Source organism: Borostomias antarcticus (assembly GCF_949987555.1).
Source record: "Borostomias antarcticus genome assembly, chromosome: 1".
Lineage (NCBI taxonomy): Eukaryota > Metazoa > Chordata > Actinopteri > Stomiiformes > Stomiidae > Borostomias > Borostomias antarcticus.
This window is the reverse complement of record NC_140234.1, coordinates 57,567,805-57,587,853: the sequence shown is the minus strand read 5'-3', so window position 1 is coordinate 57,587,853 and position 20,049 is coordinate 57,567,805. Positions and strand designations below refer to the sequence as shown.

The 20,049-nt window shown below is 45.0% G+C and overlaps 1 protein-coding gene across 2 annotated transcripts in view; it reads right to left on the bottom strand.

The window, feature by feature from the left end:
* The window catches only part of msantd2 (Myb/SANT DNA binding domain containing 2), a 4,309-nt gene extending 3,692 nt beyond the window's left edge, over window positions 1-617 (bottom strand). For both annotated transcript variants that reach the window (XM_084441977.1, XM_084441978.1), the window contains exon 1: window positions 152-617. In XM_084441977.1, coding sequence (XP_084298103.1) covers window positions 152-598 — 447 coding nt within the window. In that variant the 5' untranslated portion in view covers window positions 599-617. The remainder of the gene's footprint in view (window positions 1-151) is intronic.
* Window positions 618-20,049: the final 19,432 nt, after the last annotated feature.

The window sequence follows — 20,049 nt, the reverse complement described above, 5'->3', positions numbered from 1 at the left end:
CAACGTTAGCTAGCTAGCTAACCTTACCATTGGCTAGCAAGCAAACCATAGACAACCAGCTACATTGATGGATTGGTGATGGAAGAGCATGCTTAGCTGGCTAACTCACTTCACTACTAGCTAGCAAGCTATGGTTCCCTGTGTTATGTACCTTCATCCTCTCCCGGCACTGAGACGGAGTCCTCTCGTAGCCCAGCTCCGCCAGGGCTCTGGACACCCGCTCGTACATGGCGGGACCGGGCGCCTTCCCGGAGAACACGGTCCCCGCGACCTCCAGCTGCTGCATCCGCGCCTCCGTCAGCCGCTCGTTGCCCCACACCGCGATCAGGGCGTTGGTTTCGGACGGAGTCCAAGACATCCCTCGGCAAGCGGCGAAGCTGTTCGAGGAGGATGAAGCAGCCAGTCCACTACGGCCTGCGCTCCCTGACACAGACAAGCCCGCGTTGAGAGGGGAGAAGCGGTTAGGTGTGGAGGGGTTTGATAAGTACTGGTTGCTGTCGCTTAGATCCTCGGATTCTGGAGACGGGACTTCGGTTTTGGGTATCTTCAGCGGCGTCGATATCTCGGGAGAATGATCAGCGTTACTGGGCGCTGCCATCTTGCTTCTTGTTGCTAAGGGGAGGGGGATGGGAGTTACGTTTTCGTGACGTCACCCGTGCCTATTTGGTGATGTTCGTTTTGAGTTCGTTGGGGACTCGGGTTCGTATCCTGCCCTTCTCTTTCTGAGTACCTCTGTTTTTCTTACTGTCTGAAAGTCAATTGTTAGAGGTGTTTGCACTGCTGCTCTTTCAAATAGGCTATATGGATGAAATAAAGTCTTACTACTTTATTGAATAACATCCAGTATGCAAAGATACCTGGTGGCCCCGTCAGGTACCTGTGGTACCTCTGTTTTCTTACTGTCTGAAAGTCAATTGTTAGAGGTGTTTTGCACTGCTGCTCTTTCAAATAGGCTATATGGATAAAAGAAAGACTTACTACTTTATTGAATAACATCCAGTAGGCAAAGATACCTGGTGGCCCCGTCAGGTACCTGTGGTAGATCGACAGGGTCACGGCTCTTCTCTGTCCTGGCCCCGCAGTGGTGGAACTGCCCACTGACATCAGGACAGCAGAGTCGCTGCTCATCTTTCGCTGCAGGTTCAAAACTCACCTCTTCAAGCTAACGCGGGGCCCTTCAGCACTAGATTTAGTCTCAACGCCAGACCCATGAGAGTTATTTTTCTGATACACTACGTAAGCTAGACTACACATCCTGCAGATCTCTCTATGGGTCTGGGACACTTCATGCTAAAATCGGGTGCTCAAATCCTGGCAATTCATTGGTTTTGCAGGAATCCCTGCGACACCAATCGGTAACGACTTTCGCGATCAGGTGTTCCCACCCAGAGATATGCCCCGCCCATCTAACCTGGGCTAGCGCCTCTCATTTGCTGCTACGACCTGTCACTCTTTCAGTTTTGAACCGTCGATACGCCCTCAGAACACCAGCTTGGGCGGCGAAGTGGCTCAGACTCTATTATGTAGTATGCGGAGCGCAGCGACTCGGCGTAATATTTGAGTCTGGAGAGAGACTACACTAGATTTATGCTCTTAATCACTTGTTTAAAAAAGGAGATGCACTTGTGAGTTCTGGTGAGTAATAGTACACTGACTTTCCCTACGTGCTAAATGCAATTATTGTAAGTCGCTTTGGATGAACGCATCTGCTAAATGACTGTAATATAATGTAATGTGAGAGGCTGGGCCCCATCACCATCAGTAAGTCCACTGCAGAGAGAGCCAGCAACTTCAAGTTCCTCGGTGTCCATATCGCTGAGAACCTAAACCTTATACAGTTGTGAAAAAGGCACAGCAACACCTCTTTCACTTCAGATGACTGAAAATAGTTTGCCATGGGGCCCAAGATGGACCTTATAGCACGACCGTATAGATAACATAAGATACTTTAATTAATCCCTGTGGGGGGAATTTTGGGAGAACCAAGAGCATCCTGACTGGGAACAACTGTCGTCATGCGCAAAGTGCTATAGAGCATGGGTTCCCAAACTCCATCAATGGGGGCCTCGCCTCTGAAAACAGTGACACACCTGCGCCCCCCCAACCCCCCAAATTTGTCCATTTAAAAAAAAAAGACCTTTAAAATCACGTTTAATTCATAAAAACCATAGAAAATTCTAAAATGAAAAACATGTTTTTCCTTCTTTTTTTTCTAACCATCCCTCCGCGCCTCCCCTGCATTTCTTTGGCGTCCCCCAGGGGAGGCCCGCCTCACAGTTTGGGAATGCCTGCTATAGAGGGTAGTGCTCTCTGCCCAACACGTCACACACACACACACAGCTTCCAGGAGATACACAGCGGTCAGAGTGCCAGTAAAGCCCGCAGGTTCGTCAAAGACCCCAGCCACTCTAATCATTTTTTTTTACTTACTATTATTATCTTGTATTATTATTCAGTTGTGTCTGCAAGGGTGAGAAGCCAGCACCATTATACCTGTATAACTGATAATAAAGAAAGCATGAATCTTTGCAGGTGACCCTGGCCTACAGTATGTAAATTCCCCACATCTCCCCTGCCATAACATTCTAATGTGATAGTGTATATAATTAATCACAGTCACTTGGGAGACCCAAGTTCATGCCCTGCAGTTGCTGTTCACAAGCTGTAGATGTCAAAGTGGGATTGCCATTAGAGCATAGTGTAGAGTGTCCCAGTGCATCTCAGCAGAGCTAGTGAGATGATCCAAGGATTCTCAGTCCTACCAATTAGGGATTGAGGTGACCCATGGGTTCACAACCCAAATATATAATTTGGCTTGCATTATCCTAATTACAGTCCAGTCTTTCTGGAAAATTCTGAAGGCAAGTCATGTCACCTGCACGTCAATGTGATTGACTGGCGCAAATCAATAAATGGGTCACCTTGATGGACTGAGTATTGTCCAGAGCTCATCTTTGTTGTGACAGTGTTCGATTGGACTTCCCTCAGAGGGCCGGGGCCAAACCCAGAGACAGCTCTGCCAGATGTCCAGTCCCGGGCACGTTGTCCTCCCTGTGGCCCGGGGTCGCGACCTGGCCCGGAGGAAAGAGAGATCCCTTTCTGACAAGGTCTGTGTGCTTTGTGTCTTGTAAAGGTCAGTCACGGGAAGGAGGTGGACAGTGTAACCTTCAGAAACACATAGTATTACCCTTTACAGACATTATGCTTTTGTCAGGACTGTCAGAGAGAGAAAAAAAAAAACATGTTTCTTATATACCTTGACATTTTCATAACATGATACATTTCCATCACATGTCAATTTAATGGACTTAAGTTTTTCTTATCTTATCTTATCTTATCTTATTCATTCAACCTTTATTTATCCAGCATCTGAGTGAGATTAAAATCTATTTTGCAAGAGAGACCTGGCCAGGGTAGCAGCAGTAGGCCTATACAATAGTTACAGACAATACAAACAATCAACAAAACATACAACAAAAGATGATGTTAGCTGTTCAATTAATATCCTGACCACGTCCCTGTACTCCTCATCGTCTGCCCTGATGCAGCCCACGATAGAAGAGACGTCCGAGAACTTGTGGAGGTGATACGCTCCGGAGTTGTGGCTGAAGTCGGAGGTGAAGAGGGTGAACAGGAAAGGTGACAGGAAATACCCGTTTTGCTTATCATCATTACATTGGACAGGCAGCCCTGCAGATGGACAAACTGTGGACCGCCGGTGAGGTATCTATCTGGCTCTACCTCAAGACAAGTCCCTATAGATAGACAAGGATATCTATCTATCTATCTATCTATCTATCTATCTATCTATCTATCTATCTATCTATCTATCTATCTATCTATCTATCTATCTATCTATCTATCTACAGTATCTGTCTGTCTGTCTGTAACCTCAAAGACCAGTTCCTATAGATAGACAAGGATATCTATCTATCTATCTATCTATCTATCTATCTATCTATCTATCTATCTATCTATCTATCTATCTATCTATCTATCTATCTATCTATCTATCTATCTATCTATCTATCTATCTATCTATCTATCTATCTATCTATCTACAGTATCTGTCCGTCTGTCTGTGTGTTCGTCCGTCCATCTATCTCTGTCTGTCTGTAACCTCAAGAAAAGTCCCTCTAGACCCCAACAGCGGCCGAATATTCCTGAATGCAGATATGTACAAAAGTCTGGGATGTATGTTAATCTAGGTGCCTTTAAGAGGTCCCCATTATAGGCCTATATACATGCGTGGACATAACTAAAGATTAATGAGGTGATGATGGCTGTGTTTGAAGGCTTATTGGAGGCAGTATTGGAGGTATTTACCTAATGCCTTATTAAGTGAAGTTAGGAGACTGATGTGTAATTATAAGACGTCGGTCATCATAAGCCCAAAGGAGTGTCATTGAGATTTGAAGTCTTGCGTGGTCAATGCTCATCACCCACTCTATTCATGAGTGTGTTTTTCATTCAGATGAAATATATTCCTAAGAGATAGGATATGATTGAGAGGGAGCGATATCACCCTTGTGAATATTGTAATGCTCATTTTCAATCAGCAACCGTTCACGCTGTCTGTGAAGTGTGTATTCGCGGGTGTGGAGCTGGTTCTTTCACATGGAAATAATGTTTGTGGACGATTTGCCTGCTGAAGCTTGCATATTTAAATTTCCCGTCTGTTTGCATTCATCAGACTATTTCCTTTCAACCCGAGCGAGGTCACGTTTTCATCAAACTCACAGCCTACATCACCGCTAATGGAGTTGCACTGACCTCAAAGCAAACCACACTGAAAAACACTATAAATGCAGACAATTATTGGAAATTTAAATAAGGGATCATATATTAAAGGCTGTCTAGAATCAACCATTACTTTATGTGCACAGCTAACAGCCAATGAACTCCCTGGTCTGGGGATGGATTTTAGCCATTCTAACCCATTGTTAGGTCAACCCAGCCACTGTACCTTAACGGCACACGCACACACACACACACACACACACACACACACACACACACACACACACACACACACACACACACACACACACACACACACACTGTACATATACTCACCACACCCCATTATCTTTATACTGTAGTACACATGCTGTAATTGTGCCTCACCCTTTATTTTAAATTTTAACTCTATATCTTAATTTGTACATTGCACTACATTTTGTTGCACTGTTTTTTGTATTCAGTCTATTTTTTTGTACTGTTTTGCACTGTCATGTCTTTGCACTGTCCTGTCCTACACCTGGTTCCTATGTCTACAATGGCATATGCCTTAACCCTAGTCACATTCCTAGTATGTGTGAACCATATGGCAATAAACAGATCTTGAGTCTTTAAGCCTAATTTATACTTCATAAAACGGCTCGTGGCTCATGTCTCTTGGTTGCCATGGAATGGAATGCCTGGGCATTCCATGGCAACCAAGAGCCATGAGCCATGAGTCAAGGGACTCGGCTGCCATCGTGAGGCCGGCCATGGGCTGATACCAGTTACACAGAGTGAGTGGCTGAGTTCATTAACCCAGCAGCTGAAACGCTCTGACAGGTCTAGCACTGGCAGGCCTCGCTCTGGCCTCCTGGCCTTATCGGCCCAATCAGCTCCAACAGTGAAAAGATAGATAGATAGAGAGAGAGAGAGAGAGAGAGAGAGAGAGAGAGAGAGAGAGAGAGAGAGAGAGAGAGAGAGAGAGAGAGAGAGAGAGAGAGAGAGAGAGAGAGAGAGAGAGAGAGAGAGAGAGAGAGAGATAGATAGATAGATAGATAGATAGTTAGATATGAACAGGATAGACTCATTCTCTCACCAGGGGCCCACAGTATCTGGCTTTTCCTCTTATTTCCAGCAGGTGGTGGAGCAGAGTGAGGTCAAAGGGCACAATCACACCGACAGTGACAGTTTTCTCACCCTGAGTTAGGCTGGTTGCCTCCAAGAACGGATCAAGAACTTCAATCGGTTCTTTCAGCTGAGCATACTCTCGTGCGGATAAGGTAACGCTTTTGTGCTCCTCTGATTCCAACACACTGGTTAGCTTTTGCGTGTCCAAGTCCACATAAGCCTTCACCTGCTTCAGAGTGGCATTCCATCATGTGGCTTTCGCTGTTGGGATTGTTGCATCACCAAACCGCGCTCCAAAGCGGTCTTTGAATGAGGTGCCACCGTTGAGGAGGTTGGCTGCTTGAGATACCTTTGCTATGGTTCTTGGCAGCCTACTGGATTCTTCTTGCATCTTTTATGACCAACTGCAGTGAATGTACAGTATGAAGCAGGACAGTCAATGCATCTTACAGTTCTCATCCAAAGTCGCATTGACTGCCTGTTGATCTTCTGGCATAAGTTCTTGTCACGTGTCATCCTCCTCAGATGTGCTGGGATCATGATCGTCAGCATCACAAGGATCATGTAGGGGAAAGATGGCCTGGAAAGCTTTTCTCATTGTGGACCTGTTGTCAGTTATGACACAGTTGATCTTGTCCTTGATCTGGTATTCTTCTTCTCTGGTATTCTGCACAGCATTCGAACGTTGTAGCAATCTTCTCTTCTGTGTGTTTACCATGCACGCTGTCGCCAGCTAGCTTACCAGCCAACCAGCTAGCCAGCCAGCCGACCAGCTAGCTAACCATCCAGCTAGCCAACCCATCAGTGTGTGTCAGTAGCTAGCTGAAGTCAATTACTGTGGTCCCGCCCTAGAACATATCCAGATATGTTCAGACAGCGATAAAAACGAGTTTTTACCACAGACGCGCGGAAACAGGAACAGAAACCTTAGAATCTTTAGCTTCGATTAAACCAGCCAAACTGTTTCTAAACAAGCTAGAAATAAATTGAAAGTACTTTAGCTAGCTACTGACACACTGATGGGTTGGCTAACGTTAGCTAGCTTAGCCTAGCTACAATAGTTAATGTTAGTGCTAACTTCACCAACCTGACATATTGCATCTAACTTACTTTTCGGGGTGCGTCCTTGACAAGTGTCAGTTGTGGTTTGAGGTTGTTCCTGTCTGCTCCTCAATAATGCGTTTACACATGGAACATTTAGCAGAGCTCTTGTTAGATGTTGATGTAAAATCAGTGATAGCAAAGCGCACGATTCTAGGCACCTCAAGGCTCATTTATGCTCGACGTAAAAGAACGCAGACAGATACGGACAGAGCTTTCTGTCCGTACGCTGCGACCATTTCGTCCGTATTTCGTCTTCTGAAAGCTTACAGATACAGCTGAAACGGAGCAGTATGAGGGCCTTACCGCCGGAAGTCGGGGGACAATGTAGCCACAGTTTAAGCGAGACACGTCCAGACATGACAAACAGACAAACTCCACCTCCTTTCTTATGCACTCTAGCCTCACTCACAAAGCTGAAGTTGGGAGGGGGTTGACTCGATAAAAACAGCTGCACTGTTACCTTGGTCTAGCCAAGTTTCAGTTAAAAACATGAAATCAAGATTGTGCTTGATAATAAAATCATTGATTAAAAATATCTTTCCTGCTAGAGACATTTAATGAAGCTAAATTTAGTGTGCTAAAGGTATTATTTGCCCAGTTTTCTATGATAGTTTGTGGCTGACGAGGAATAGATGCTAAATTTGATACATTTGCAGAACCGGTTAAGTGTTTCCTGTTAGCAGATTCACCATTTTTTTCTATTACCTATCAAGACAGAAATTAAGGAAGATACCAGCAAATTGGGCCACAGCTTGTCCTAGAAAGAGTAATGAGTGCCATTAGCTTTGTAGCCTGGACCCAGTGCTTATCAGTCAAAGCTTGCTGTATTTTGTAAACAAGTAACTGGATGTGCTGTGCCTTTATCAGGCTGGGGAGATAGAGGGTGGTTCTGATGCTGTCGTGGAGGGGGATAGGGACCTGGCGCAGTGACTGTGACAATTGTGTGGTTTAAGGGGGGATAGGGAACTGGCGATGACGATGGGAGTTGAGGGGAGAGAAAATGGGAGTATGGCGGGGGGTAAGTTTGGTCCTGGCAGTGACCAGCTCTTTCATCTGGTCAGTGAACTCCAAGAGGAGGGAGGAGGGAGAAAGGGTGGCTGGAAACAAGGGTGAGTTGGATGGGGTCTGGGGGGGTGAGGGAGGTACATACATACACATATGGTAAATGGTAAATGGACTGCACTTATATAGTGCTTTTCCACCTTAGCGGCACTCAAAGCACTTTACAATGGCCTCTCATTCACCCATTCACACACACACAGCAAGGTGCTAACCTGCTCATTGGGAGCAATTTGGGGTTAGGTGTCTTGCTCAAGGACACTTCGACATGTAGACAGTCGGAGCTGGGATTCGAACCACTGACCCTTCGATAATACATCCATGGTCTCTACTCGACCACTGTTGATGATGTCCGCCACTTTATTATGACGTGTACAGATAGGTTAGCCAATCACATCCCTGGTTGCGTCATACCTGTGTATTGCTTGAATATAAGACCCCACAACACCTTTCTGCTTCACTTCTGTTGGATACCACTCACGTGCGTTATCCTGAAGTCCTTGCGCTCGTATGTTTTCTCAATAAATCAGACTTAACCTCTTTGAGCAAACCTTGGCAAATATTTTACTTTCGATCAGATTTAATTCCACTACGATACATACATACATACATACATACATGCATACATACATACATACATACATACATACATACATACATACATACATACATACATACATACATACATACACACATACCTCCACAAAACTCAGGAATGCTCAGAAACGGTGCAAAAAGAAAAAAAGGAATCACACAGAGGCGAGAATGACATGACTCTTTCACGAGGTATGTTCATGCATTCTCCCACTGCTTTTGAAGGAGGCCTTCGTGGTCTTTCTGCGCGAGTCATCGGTATTAGCGGGCTTTTAACAGCCGCCATCAAATTCCCTTTCATCTCACTCAGCTCAGCTGCGGGTACTCGGGATCAAATCATTATCGCGCGGGCGTGGACCAGCATTACGCGCGCTCGGGCTTCACCAGCCCCTGATTGCAGCACCTGCAGCAGAGGGAGAGAACGCGGGAGGAAACTCCTTTTTATAAAAAGACTTATAAGAGAAATAGAAAATAGAAAAAAAGCATGTCATGAGAAAGCGAATGAAGTATGCAAGAGCCACGAAGGTAGGCCTAACTACTGTAACCTGCATGATATAAGCCCGCCTTGTTTCTCACCGTTGTTTTGTATTTGGATTTTTTTGAATGTGTGAAAATGTGTTAAAATAATACCATAACGACCCTCAAAAATGCCCATTAACAGCCTCGCCAAGGGAGCTAGCTCTCTCGCTGTTGCAGTTAGCAAGCCGGGTTTGGGAGCGTTGGGTCATTGGCCGTGTCCGAAATGCATACTACCTGCTACATGCTATATAGTAGGCACTATATAGTACGCATACTGCATACTATATAGTACCTACTGTTCCACAAAACGCGTGTAGTATGCGAGAAAATACAGCATGCTACTCGAGCCATCCAGCGGAAGTGACGGGGTACGATACTGTTTACTCCCGCGAAGCTGTGGTACAATTATCCAGTGTTTTCTGTGATCATTTTGGGTATTATCCACAAAAATGTAGCCTTTTCCTGGCATGGGATGTGCGGCTGCTGCTGCCGCCAGGAGAAGTCGTGTTAACGCTGCAAGGAGAAGAGCCGTCATGAGATCTTCTCGACATGCTTGTAGTTGAGGTAAATATTGAACGTTAGCTTGCTAGCTACGCTAGTTAGCTAGGTTAGTTGATAGCCCCGCATGTGCTGGCTTGGGGCTATACTGTTACATTTGTACCAGGGATGTTATATTAAATAGATTCTGAGGGGCAGGTAAGCAAAACAATAAAACTCAACTCATTTTAAAGAGGTGTGTAACTGAGTTTACCTGGGTTTACTCATCACTACACGCCTGCTTTGTAATGTTAAATTTTAGCTCTACAGATAATGACATCTATCTATTATCATATTGTAAAGACAAGTATATGCCATACGCACAAATGAGTTAAAGTTTGCCCTAATAATATTCCCCCTGTAGGCTCACATGGAAGACAGAGGTCCTCACCAAGTCAACCTCCACGTCCCTGCTGAGGACCTATTTTGACGGCGCGGACACAAGGAGGGACTTCAGATTGTCAAAATCGACACAGAGGAACCTTGGTGATGGTTAGGAGGATGGGGCAAGACCATGGAGGTGCTAATAATAGCAATAATAATAATAATTCATTGCATTTAGAGCTTTTCTCAGTACTCACCCTTTACAATGGTCTTGTCATTCACACACAGGTGCTAGTCTTTGGAGGTAACATTACATCAGTCATTTAGCAGCCACTTTTGTCCAGCATTACCTTAGTCATTTATTTAGCAGACACTTTTGTGTGTCTGCTAAGCGACTTACAGTAGGCCTAATTGCATTTAACCATTTAAAGGTTGAAGACCTTGATGGTGGCCATGGTCCTGCTGCTGCAGATCATCCCAACCCTGGAGATGGCCTCAGAAAGTGTCTCGCAGCGGCAGCATCAGCACCAGCACAAGCTGCCTGGATCCCAGCTCTTGGTGAGCACGACTACCCCCATCCTGCCATAAGTAGTCAGTCTATCAGTTCATGAGTGTGCTTTGCCTTGTTCCTTATAGACAGCCTTGAGGCTTTAAACACCGATCAGTTGGTTATAGGCAGCCTTGAGGCATTTGTTTAAATGTATTTGTATTTAAATGTATGTGTAACACTGTACATAGTAATCAGTTTAAGTATTTTGGGGGGAGACAACAGATCAGCGTTCTCCTGTCAGTACCTTTTGCAAGGAAAGCTAATGATCTGACCAAATATAAACAAGTCAAAAGTATATTTGAAGACCATTGTGTAATAAAAATATCCAAGAAATGTTTATGGTTGTGTTTCTTCCATTATACATGTAAAGGTTACTTCTTGATGTATTAACATTTCAACAAAGTGTAATATCTACACATCAGACACATTGTCTTGATATGTCTACAGGTCATGTACAGTAACTTGGAAGGTCTTAACACAACACGCAGAGCGCTTTGGACATGTAACTCCCTTATCAAGTAGTCGTTAGTCAGACACATTAAACAGTGAAGCTTTCATAACCGTCTCTGAATAATTCCAATGAAGCATTGTGAACCAACATGTGTGTTCCGTCTTTTATGCCTAATTGCAAACTACAATGTCCATTAGGAATGTTCTTTTACTCTAATGACTGGTTTTAGGTATAGTGACATTTGTTCTTTGACTGGGAAGACATTACAAGGAATGACACACAAACACCAATTTAATTCAAGAAAATACATTTAATAAAAAATAACAAAAACAATAATGGAACAAGATAACAGTTTTTTTTGACTGAGGCTTCTAGAAGCAACATCAGCCGGTCCTCCCTCTCCTTAAACAACCCCCTTTCCTCCCTCCACTCAGCCTTCATCTCTGCCTTCTCTCTCCCCCGTTCAACATCAGCCGGTCCTCCCTCTGGAGGACGGCCAACTCTTCCCTGTTTACGGGGAAGAGAAACACCACGCTGAAAGGCTTGGAGTAAGTTAACTAACGTATGCATTGTTGTTCAGAAGCAATCCAGCGGTCTGTTTACTTTGGATATTGATTTATGTAGGACCTACATCTTAGAAGCTGGGCTGCAGGGGAAGACGGAGACAGCCTGGATAAAGCACAAAACCTTGTAGCCATGTACAAGGTGATTTTGATCTACAGGCTACATGATAGCAAATATATTGATAGGGACTCACAGTTTGTATGACACTAGAAAACTGTTATCTAACCTCATAGGACCTAAAGAGCCCCAGAACTGGGGTCAGCACAGAGGGAGGGGAGGCCACAGCCGCTTCGTGGAAGTGGTACGGGGTCTTGGGAGAGGCGATGGGGGCCACCCATGCAGCCGTCCTCCAGAGGATCATCGTCCCTGGTGTGGTCGTTGGTCCCTGTAATACATCCAGAAGTATTATGGGACAATGAATATTAATATATGATATATGAACAGTTGAACTCGTTTAAATCATGGAATGAACAGACAATTGTTTAAACAACTTCAAGTAACGTTAGGCTCGGTGGCTTAGGTTTGCCATTTAACAACTCATCACAATTTCGACATTTCTTGCACATTTCTTAAGCGATCATGGTCATATTACATGGACATGTTAGTCTGTTTGTCTTGATTCTAGCTATAGAAACATCTAAGATTTGACATGAATACGTTTTGAGCAAGAGCCGTCTGAACACCTGTAACGTTAGTAGCCTATTAACGTTGGCTGGGCTAACTAGCTAACGTAACGTCCACCACAGAGATCAATGCAAGCAGCTAGCTATCATGACGTTCTTTTTCGAAATGTCATTTCTACCCCACCTATATACACAAAACTGCATTTGTAGCTCTGTGTCGTTATAACTAAGATATCTGTCCGAAAAAATAATTTTTCCATCGACAAATTAAGTCAATACTTACATTTGAAAACTCCCGCTGCGGTCCCGGAGATCTCTTCGTTCGCCATCTTTTTTTATTTTTCTCACTGCCCAGTGACGTCTCACGTCTCGACTTCCGGAACAGTATGCTCTGGACTATGCTACATTTACGCCCATTTTTTCGCCGATTTCGCCTACTATATAGTACCTACTATATAGTAGGCGAAATACAGTATGCACAGTTTTGATGCAGCATGCTGCATCTCGCCTACTATATAGCAAGTAGTATGCAATTCGGACACGGCCATTGTCTATCTCCCCCTGGGTTAGTTCACAAACCCCCCAATTCGATAAAACTCCCCCCATATGATAAAAAAAAGTATAAGATGGTAGCTTTTAGCACAGCCAATACCATTTTACTTTGATGTTGATAAATGCTCTTTTCAGAAGTAGGCCTGTGCATCACAATGTTTCAATGGCAGCCTCAATGCATCGTATGAATACATAAACAAATGGAAGTGACAGCACGTGCCAAATGAATTCATTTGCCTCGACTCCTGCCAATTAAGGACAACGGTCGTGCTGGATTTTTCCAATCGCGCGCCTCTTCAAACAAAAGGACCCTGTCCACTCCCGCCCCCGGCAGACCGAAAGCCCTCACACATCCCTCCGTCCCAATGAGCGTTTACCTCTGAGGCTTCCCCCAGCTGAGACCAGCCTCCCCCCCCACCCCCCAGGGGAGCCCCTACCCTGGGCGAGCCTCCCCCCAGGCGACAGAGGCCCAGGTGCCATCCCAGCCAGACGGGAATGGAAAGGGGGGGGGACACCACAACACACACACACACACACACCCTCATCAGCTAGGCCCTCACAGGGGCCGAGTTCTACATTAAACACTGTCTCATTAGCTTGATGTGGACGAGACAAGGACCTAATGAGAGGTGATGTAACGACCGAAAACATCTGATCTCCACCAGCGCCGAACAAAACAGCCAGGTAGGCTCAGGGTCAGGGCCAAAGTCATGTCACGCCTCCGCACCGCTGATGGAGGGATGCTGAAGGGAGGGAGGGAGGGAGGGAGGGAGGAGGAGGGGAAGAAGGGAGGGAGGACGAGTGAGAGTATTCCAAGTTAAAGGCTTCGTAAAGAAGGTGCAGGGATTGAGGAAGACCAGCTTGAAAGAAGCATTGGTGTTCTGGATATTTCATTTGGCAAGTTTGAATAAATCATTCGTCATGTTTACATTAGGCAATCTTTGTGAATGGAGGGAGTCATGACACAATGTTCTGTAACTTGGAAGTGAATATTTCAGGACTTGTTCACTTTGCCTAAAGATGCAATATTAGTTTTCTAATTTCGTCTTTTGATGTAAAAAAGAATCACATCCAATACAAGATTGACTTAGTTTAAAATAACTGGAAAAGATTGACTTTTGATTAAAAGTTCATTCTCATCAGATCGCTTCTATACAGACAGACACGTCACGTATACAAGCAGCTGAAAATGAATGTCTGATGAGAATTCACTTTTAATTTTCTTTTCATTTGAAAAAGTCAATCTTTTCCAGTTATTTTAAACTAAGTCAATCTTGTATTGGATGTGTTTTTTTTTTTAAACTCCTTTTTTTTTTTTTTTTTTTACTCCTTTAAAAAAAAAAAAAAAAAAAATACTAAGTCAATTTTGTATTTTAGAAAACTAGTTAACATTTGTTTAAATTTTTAATTTTTTACCCAAAATGGTCACCACCAGCTCTGACCATTACTTCATTATAATTGTTATAAACAGCTATTTGAATTATGGTCTATTCTAAAGCTAATTAACATCTCATGAATGACAAATCCAGAGAGAGTTAATTGGCTGGTAATGATATTTCTATGACAGCCCAGAACTTTGTCTTATAGCACATTCTCTCATATCTTAGAATATCATGATATTCATACTTTCAAATCATGTTTATGGCAAAGCGTCCCTCTTTGATTTTAGACAGAAAGACACTGGATAATATCGTCTCAAACATTCACCAAATAAAGTTGAGGTAAACATTTTGAATTCCGTATATATGGAAATGCCGGTCAAGTGTTAACAGCAAATTGATTCACACAAAAAAAGCAATTAGTAAATCCAAGTCTTACAACAAAGAACCGCATACTTAATGAAGGACAGAACAAAAAACAATGACATATTCTTAATGAATCTAACTTCAAACTTCTAACATCTCTCCCTTATTCACCAATCCTGCACTTTTGAGACGAACCATTTCACCTTTCACTCCATTGAAATGCAATTATTCTCAGCAGATGTCAGGTTCAGAGAGAGGGAGGACAAATGGAAAGAAGATGAGAAAGGGATCCCAAATGGTCATCGTCTTTTGATAACACGAGCCCACTCGAGGGTCAGAGATGACGATTGATGTGGTGCATGGGGGGGGGAGGGGGGGTGGGCTCAAGTCAGAGTGATGAAGGGACTGCTCCATAGCCTGGGTGTGTGTGTGTGGGGGGGGCGTGGGGGGGCTGTGCGGGTCCAGCGGACCCCAGGTGCGAGGCAGCTGGGGCCCAAAAGCCCCTGACCTAAGGCCTGTCCACAGCTCAATATGCTATTACCCCCGGCAGCTGCCCAATCCCAGACTCAGCTCTGTCCACTCCGCTCAGGTCCCGCCCCCCAGCATCCTGTCAGGAGCGAGAGATGAGAGAGATGAGAGAGATGGTGACTCACCGTGAGATCAGACACTTTCTATGTCTGAATTGACCACATCTCTGTATTAATGGCCCATACAGTTGTACTGTTGAAATTTTATACGATAGATAGATAGATAGATAGATACAGTAGATAGATAGATAGATAGATACAGTAGATAGATAGATAGATAGATGCATACAGTAGATAGATAGATAGATAGATAGATACAGTAGATAGATAGATAGATAGATAGATAGACAGAGACAGACAGATAGATAGATACTGAAGATAGATAGATAGATAGATAGATAGACGGATAGACAGATAGAAAGATAGATAGATAGATAGATAGATAGATTTATTGATCCCAGAGGGGAAATTGTTGTGTTACGGCAGTAAAATTCAGATTCTGAAACTTTATTGGTCCCAGAAGGACAATTCATTTGCAGCCCATAACCCATTCACAGATAATAAAAAAAAAACACAGCAAAAACATTCACAAGCAAAAAACAAGTTATATCTTTAGACACGGGCGGTGCATCAGCACTCAGCAGTGATATAATATGACTACAACATAAGTAGCATAGTAGTATAGTCGTACATAGATCACCGTTTCAAAACAGCTTAGTGTAAGGATGACAAATTGACAGCTGTAACTCAGAATGGACTCAAATGATGATCATTCGTTTCAATGACCTGCTGCATACAAGATGCAAATTTGAAAAACAAAATAAGAAAAAACGAAAATGTTCCATCTGACGACACGATTACCATTTAAAAAGTTCTTACGGCATCAAGAAAATTCCCCCTCATCCCCCCCTTAATGTGATTTGAAAATGTGCCATTTCACCCGTCACCTCAGCTGGAAAAGACCCTGCAATGGTGATTCACCGCCCGCACCCTTCAGCTGTGTCATAATGAGAGTCTGGCGTGGGGAAATTGGCCGACTCGCTGTCTCCTCACTTTGTACGCTGGTGATTGATAACCGCAATAAAGAGCGGAGCTTCTCGGCGCCGGGTGCACATTCCAGCCACGCTACATCGCCCGGGTTCTGCTGAGTGGCTCCAGTTAATCTCCGGGTCCAGGCGAGGGACTATAAAGCTTAGAGCCGTGTCGTCTCACCGTTTGACAGACAGGGGTTCGATCTCCGGTGTTATTGGAACAGTGGAATATGATTGGCTATACCTGCGGCGATATCGGGGTGACTCACGCCGGTCATCGGGGTGAGGGGGGGGGGGGGGGGGGGGGAGTAGATGGTGACAGTTGCAGCTAATGAATCATTGTTGATGGCGGGCGGATCCCGATGTGTCGGGTTCGTTCTGTTAAGGGTGTTGGAAGCCTTTCGTGTCGGGGTGACTTTTGGTGTCGTGACATTTTCCTGAGGGGTGAGAGGTCTTCATCCAGAATGTCGCCCGGCCTTTCACGGGTCCGAGGGGGCGGGCAGATGGCGAGCTGCTGCCCGGTGTCACCGACCCCCCCCCACCCCCCACACCTCCAGAATCACCACCACGTATACTTGACTGAAACTGAACCGACATTTTGCATTTCCAACTGTTTCTCAAACACGTGATATAACGGTCCACTCAGTCTTTTTGGTCAGTCTGTTCCGAGTCTGGAGTCTCTGTTTCAATAAAAAGTTAAAGGTAGTACGTAGGTCAGATATAACAGGGTAGTATGTAGGTCAGATATGACAGGGTAGTACGTAGGTCAGATATGACAGGGTAGTACGTAGGTCAGATATAACAGGGTAGTACGTAGGTCAGATATGACAGGATAGTACGTAGGTCAGATATAACAGGGTAGTACGTAGGTCAGATATAACAGGATAGTACGTAGGTCAGATATAACAGGGTAGTACGGAGGTCAGATATAACAGGATAGTACGTAGGTCAGATATAACAGGGTAGTACGTAGGTCAGATATGACAGGATAGTACGTAGGTCAGATATGACAGGGTAGTACGTAGGTCAGATATGACAGGGTAGTACGTACTGTAGGTCAGATATGACAGGGTAGTACGTAGGTCAGATATAACAGGGTAGTACGTAGGTCAGATATGACAGGGTAGTACGTACTGTAGCTCAGATATGACAGGGTAGTACGTAGATCAGATATGACAGGGTAGTACGTAGGTCAGATATGACAGGGTAGTACGTAGGTCAGATATGACAGGGTAGTACGTACTGTAGGTCAGATATGACAGGGTAGTACGTAGGTCAGATATAACAGGGTAGTACGTAGGTCAGATATGACAGGGTAGTACGTAGGTCAGATATAACAGGGTAGTACGTAGGTCAGATATGACAGGATAGTACGTAGGTCAGATATGACAGGGTAGTACGTAGGTCAGATATGACAGGGTAGTACGTACTGTAGGTCAGATATGACAGGGTAGTGCGTAGGTCAGATATGACAGGATAGTACGTAGGTCAGATATGACAGGGTAGTACGTAGGTCAGATATGACAGGGTAGTACGTAGGTCAAGGGTAGTACGTAGGTCAGATATGACAGGGTAGTGCGTAGGTCAGATATAACAGGGTAGTACGTAGGTCAGATATAACAGGGTAGTACGTACTGTAGGTCAGATATGACAGGGTAGTACGTAGGTCAGATATAACAGGGTAGTACGTAGGTCAGATATGACAGGGTAGTACGTAGGTCAAGGGTAGTACGTAGGTCAGATATGACAGGGTAGTGCGTAGGTCAGATATAACAGGGTAGTACGTACTGTAGGTCAGATATGACAGGGTAGTACGGAGGTCAGATATAACAGGATAGTACGTAGGTCAGATATAACAGGGTAGTACGTAGGTCAGATATGACAGGGTAGTACGTAGGTCAGATATGACAGGGTAGTGCGTACTGTAGGTCAGATATGACAGGGTAGTACGTAGGTCAGATATGACAGGGTAGTGCGTAGGTCAGATATGACAGGGTAGTACGTACTGTAGGTCAGATATGACAGGGTAGTACGTAGGTCAGATATAACAGGGTAGTACGTAGGTCAGATATGACAGGGTAGTACGTAGGTCAGATATAACAGGGTAGTACGTAGGTCAGATATGACAGGGTAGTACGTAGGTCAGATATGACAGGGTAGTACGTAGGTCAAGGGTAGTACGTAGGTCAGATATGACAGGGTAGTGCGTAGGTCAGATATAACAGGGTAGTACGTAGGTCAGATATAACAGGGTAGTACGTAGGTCAGATATGACAGGGTAGTACGTAGGTCAGATATGACAGGGTAGTACGTAGGTCAAGGGTAGTACGTAGGTCAGATATGACAGGGTAGTGCGTAGGTCAGATATAACAGGGTAGTACGGAGGTCAGATATAACAGGGTAGTACGTAGGTCAGATATGACAGGGTAGTACGTAGGTCAGATATGACAGGGTAGTACGTAGGTCAAGGGTAGTACGTAGGTCAGATATGACAGGGTAGTGCGTAGGTCAGATATAACAGGGTAGTACGGAGGTCAGATATAACAGGGTAGTACGTAGGTCAGATATGACAGGGTAGTACGTAGGTCAGATATGACAGGGTAGTACGTAGGTCAGATATGACAGGGTAGTGCGTAGGTCAGATATGACAGGGTAGTACGTACTGTAGGTCAGATATGACAGGGTAGTGCGTAGGTCAGATATGACAGGGTAGTACGTAGGTCAGATATGACAGGGTAGTGCGTAGGTCAGATATAACAGGGTAGTACGTAGGTCAGATATGACAGGGTAGTGCGTAGGTCAGATATGACAGGGTAGTACGTAGGTCAGATATGACAGGGTAGTACGTAGGTCAGATATGACAGGGTAGTGCGTAGGTCAGATATAACAGGGTAGTACGTAGGTCAGATATGACAGGGTAGTGCGTAGGTCAGATATGACAGGGTAGTACGTAGGGAACATAAGACAGTTGTTTGTTGATCCTTTCGTTATATCCGTGCGTGACAGGCAGGACATTGGGGAGAGGGATGGATCCCAGGGAGCTTATTGGCTCTGGCCCCAGGTCACGACCCCATGACCACAGCCCCGGACAGCAGGAGAACACAAGCAGAGTCACCGAGTCCACTTTACTGGAGGAAATGTGTGCGTGTGTAAGTGCGTGTGCGTGTGTGTGTATGCAAGCATTTATGTCTGACATATGATATGAACACATTCATGTTAATGGGTACGTCTTATATGAATGTCTGACTGTGTGTGTGTGTGTGCGCGAGAGAGTGTGTGTGTGTGCAGTCTGTGTGCGCGTGTGGAAGGGGCTCGTGTGGTGCTTCGGTGTCCCTGCTGTGAGCCTAATTAAAAGGGGCTCGGAGCAGAGGGGCTGCATCGGAGCCCAGCGGGGGCTCTCTGTGTGTCCGCCCCCCCCCTAGCCCCCCCGCCCCCTCCTCCCTCCCTCCTTTGATTAGCGTGGCAGGTTAATGCCCCACGAATGCAGCTGCACATCCCTCACATGGATGGGGGGTGGGGGGGTGGGGGGGCACCTTCTTTCTTCTCTGAAGGCTGTGGGGGAGGGGGGGTGGGGTACACCTTCTTCTCTGAAAGCCGTGGGTGCTAGCTAGCACACAGTCTGCTAAAGCGTACTGTGGCAAAAGTATTTGAGGATTTTCAGCTAGTTTGAACTTTTTTTTTTCTTCTTCTTGACTTTAACGGTTGTGTTCTTCAGTGATGTCCTTCAGAGATTCAAACTCTCGAGTTAAAAACATGTCCGTTCGGCCAAAAAAGTTAATGACTTCTTATGGTCGGATGGCGGTGGGTCACGTGATATCAAAACACCAAACTGCTATCTGGCTCTTTAAGGTAGGAAGCCCCTTACAGAACCTTCTAGAAGGATGGGATCAGGTGGGCCTCATAGACACTCCCCTCTCACTTACACACACTCACACACGCTCGCACAGACATGCACGCATGCACACGTGCCTACACACATGCGCGCACACACACACACACAAACACACACACACACACAC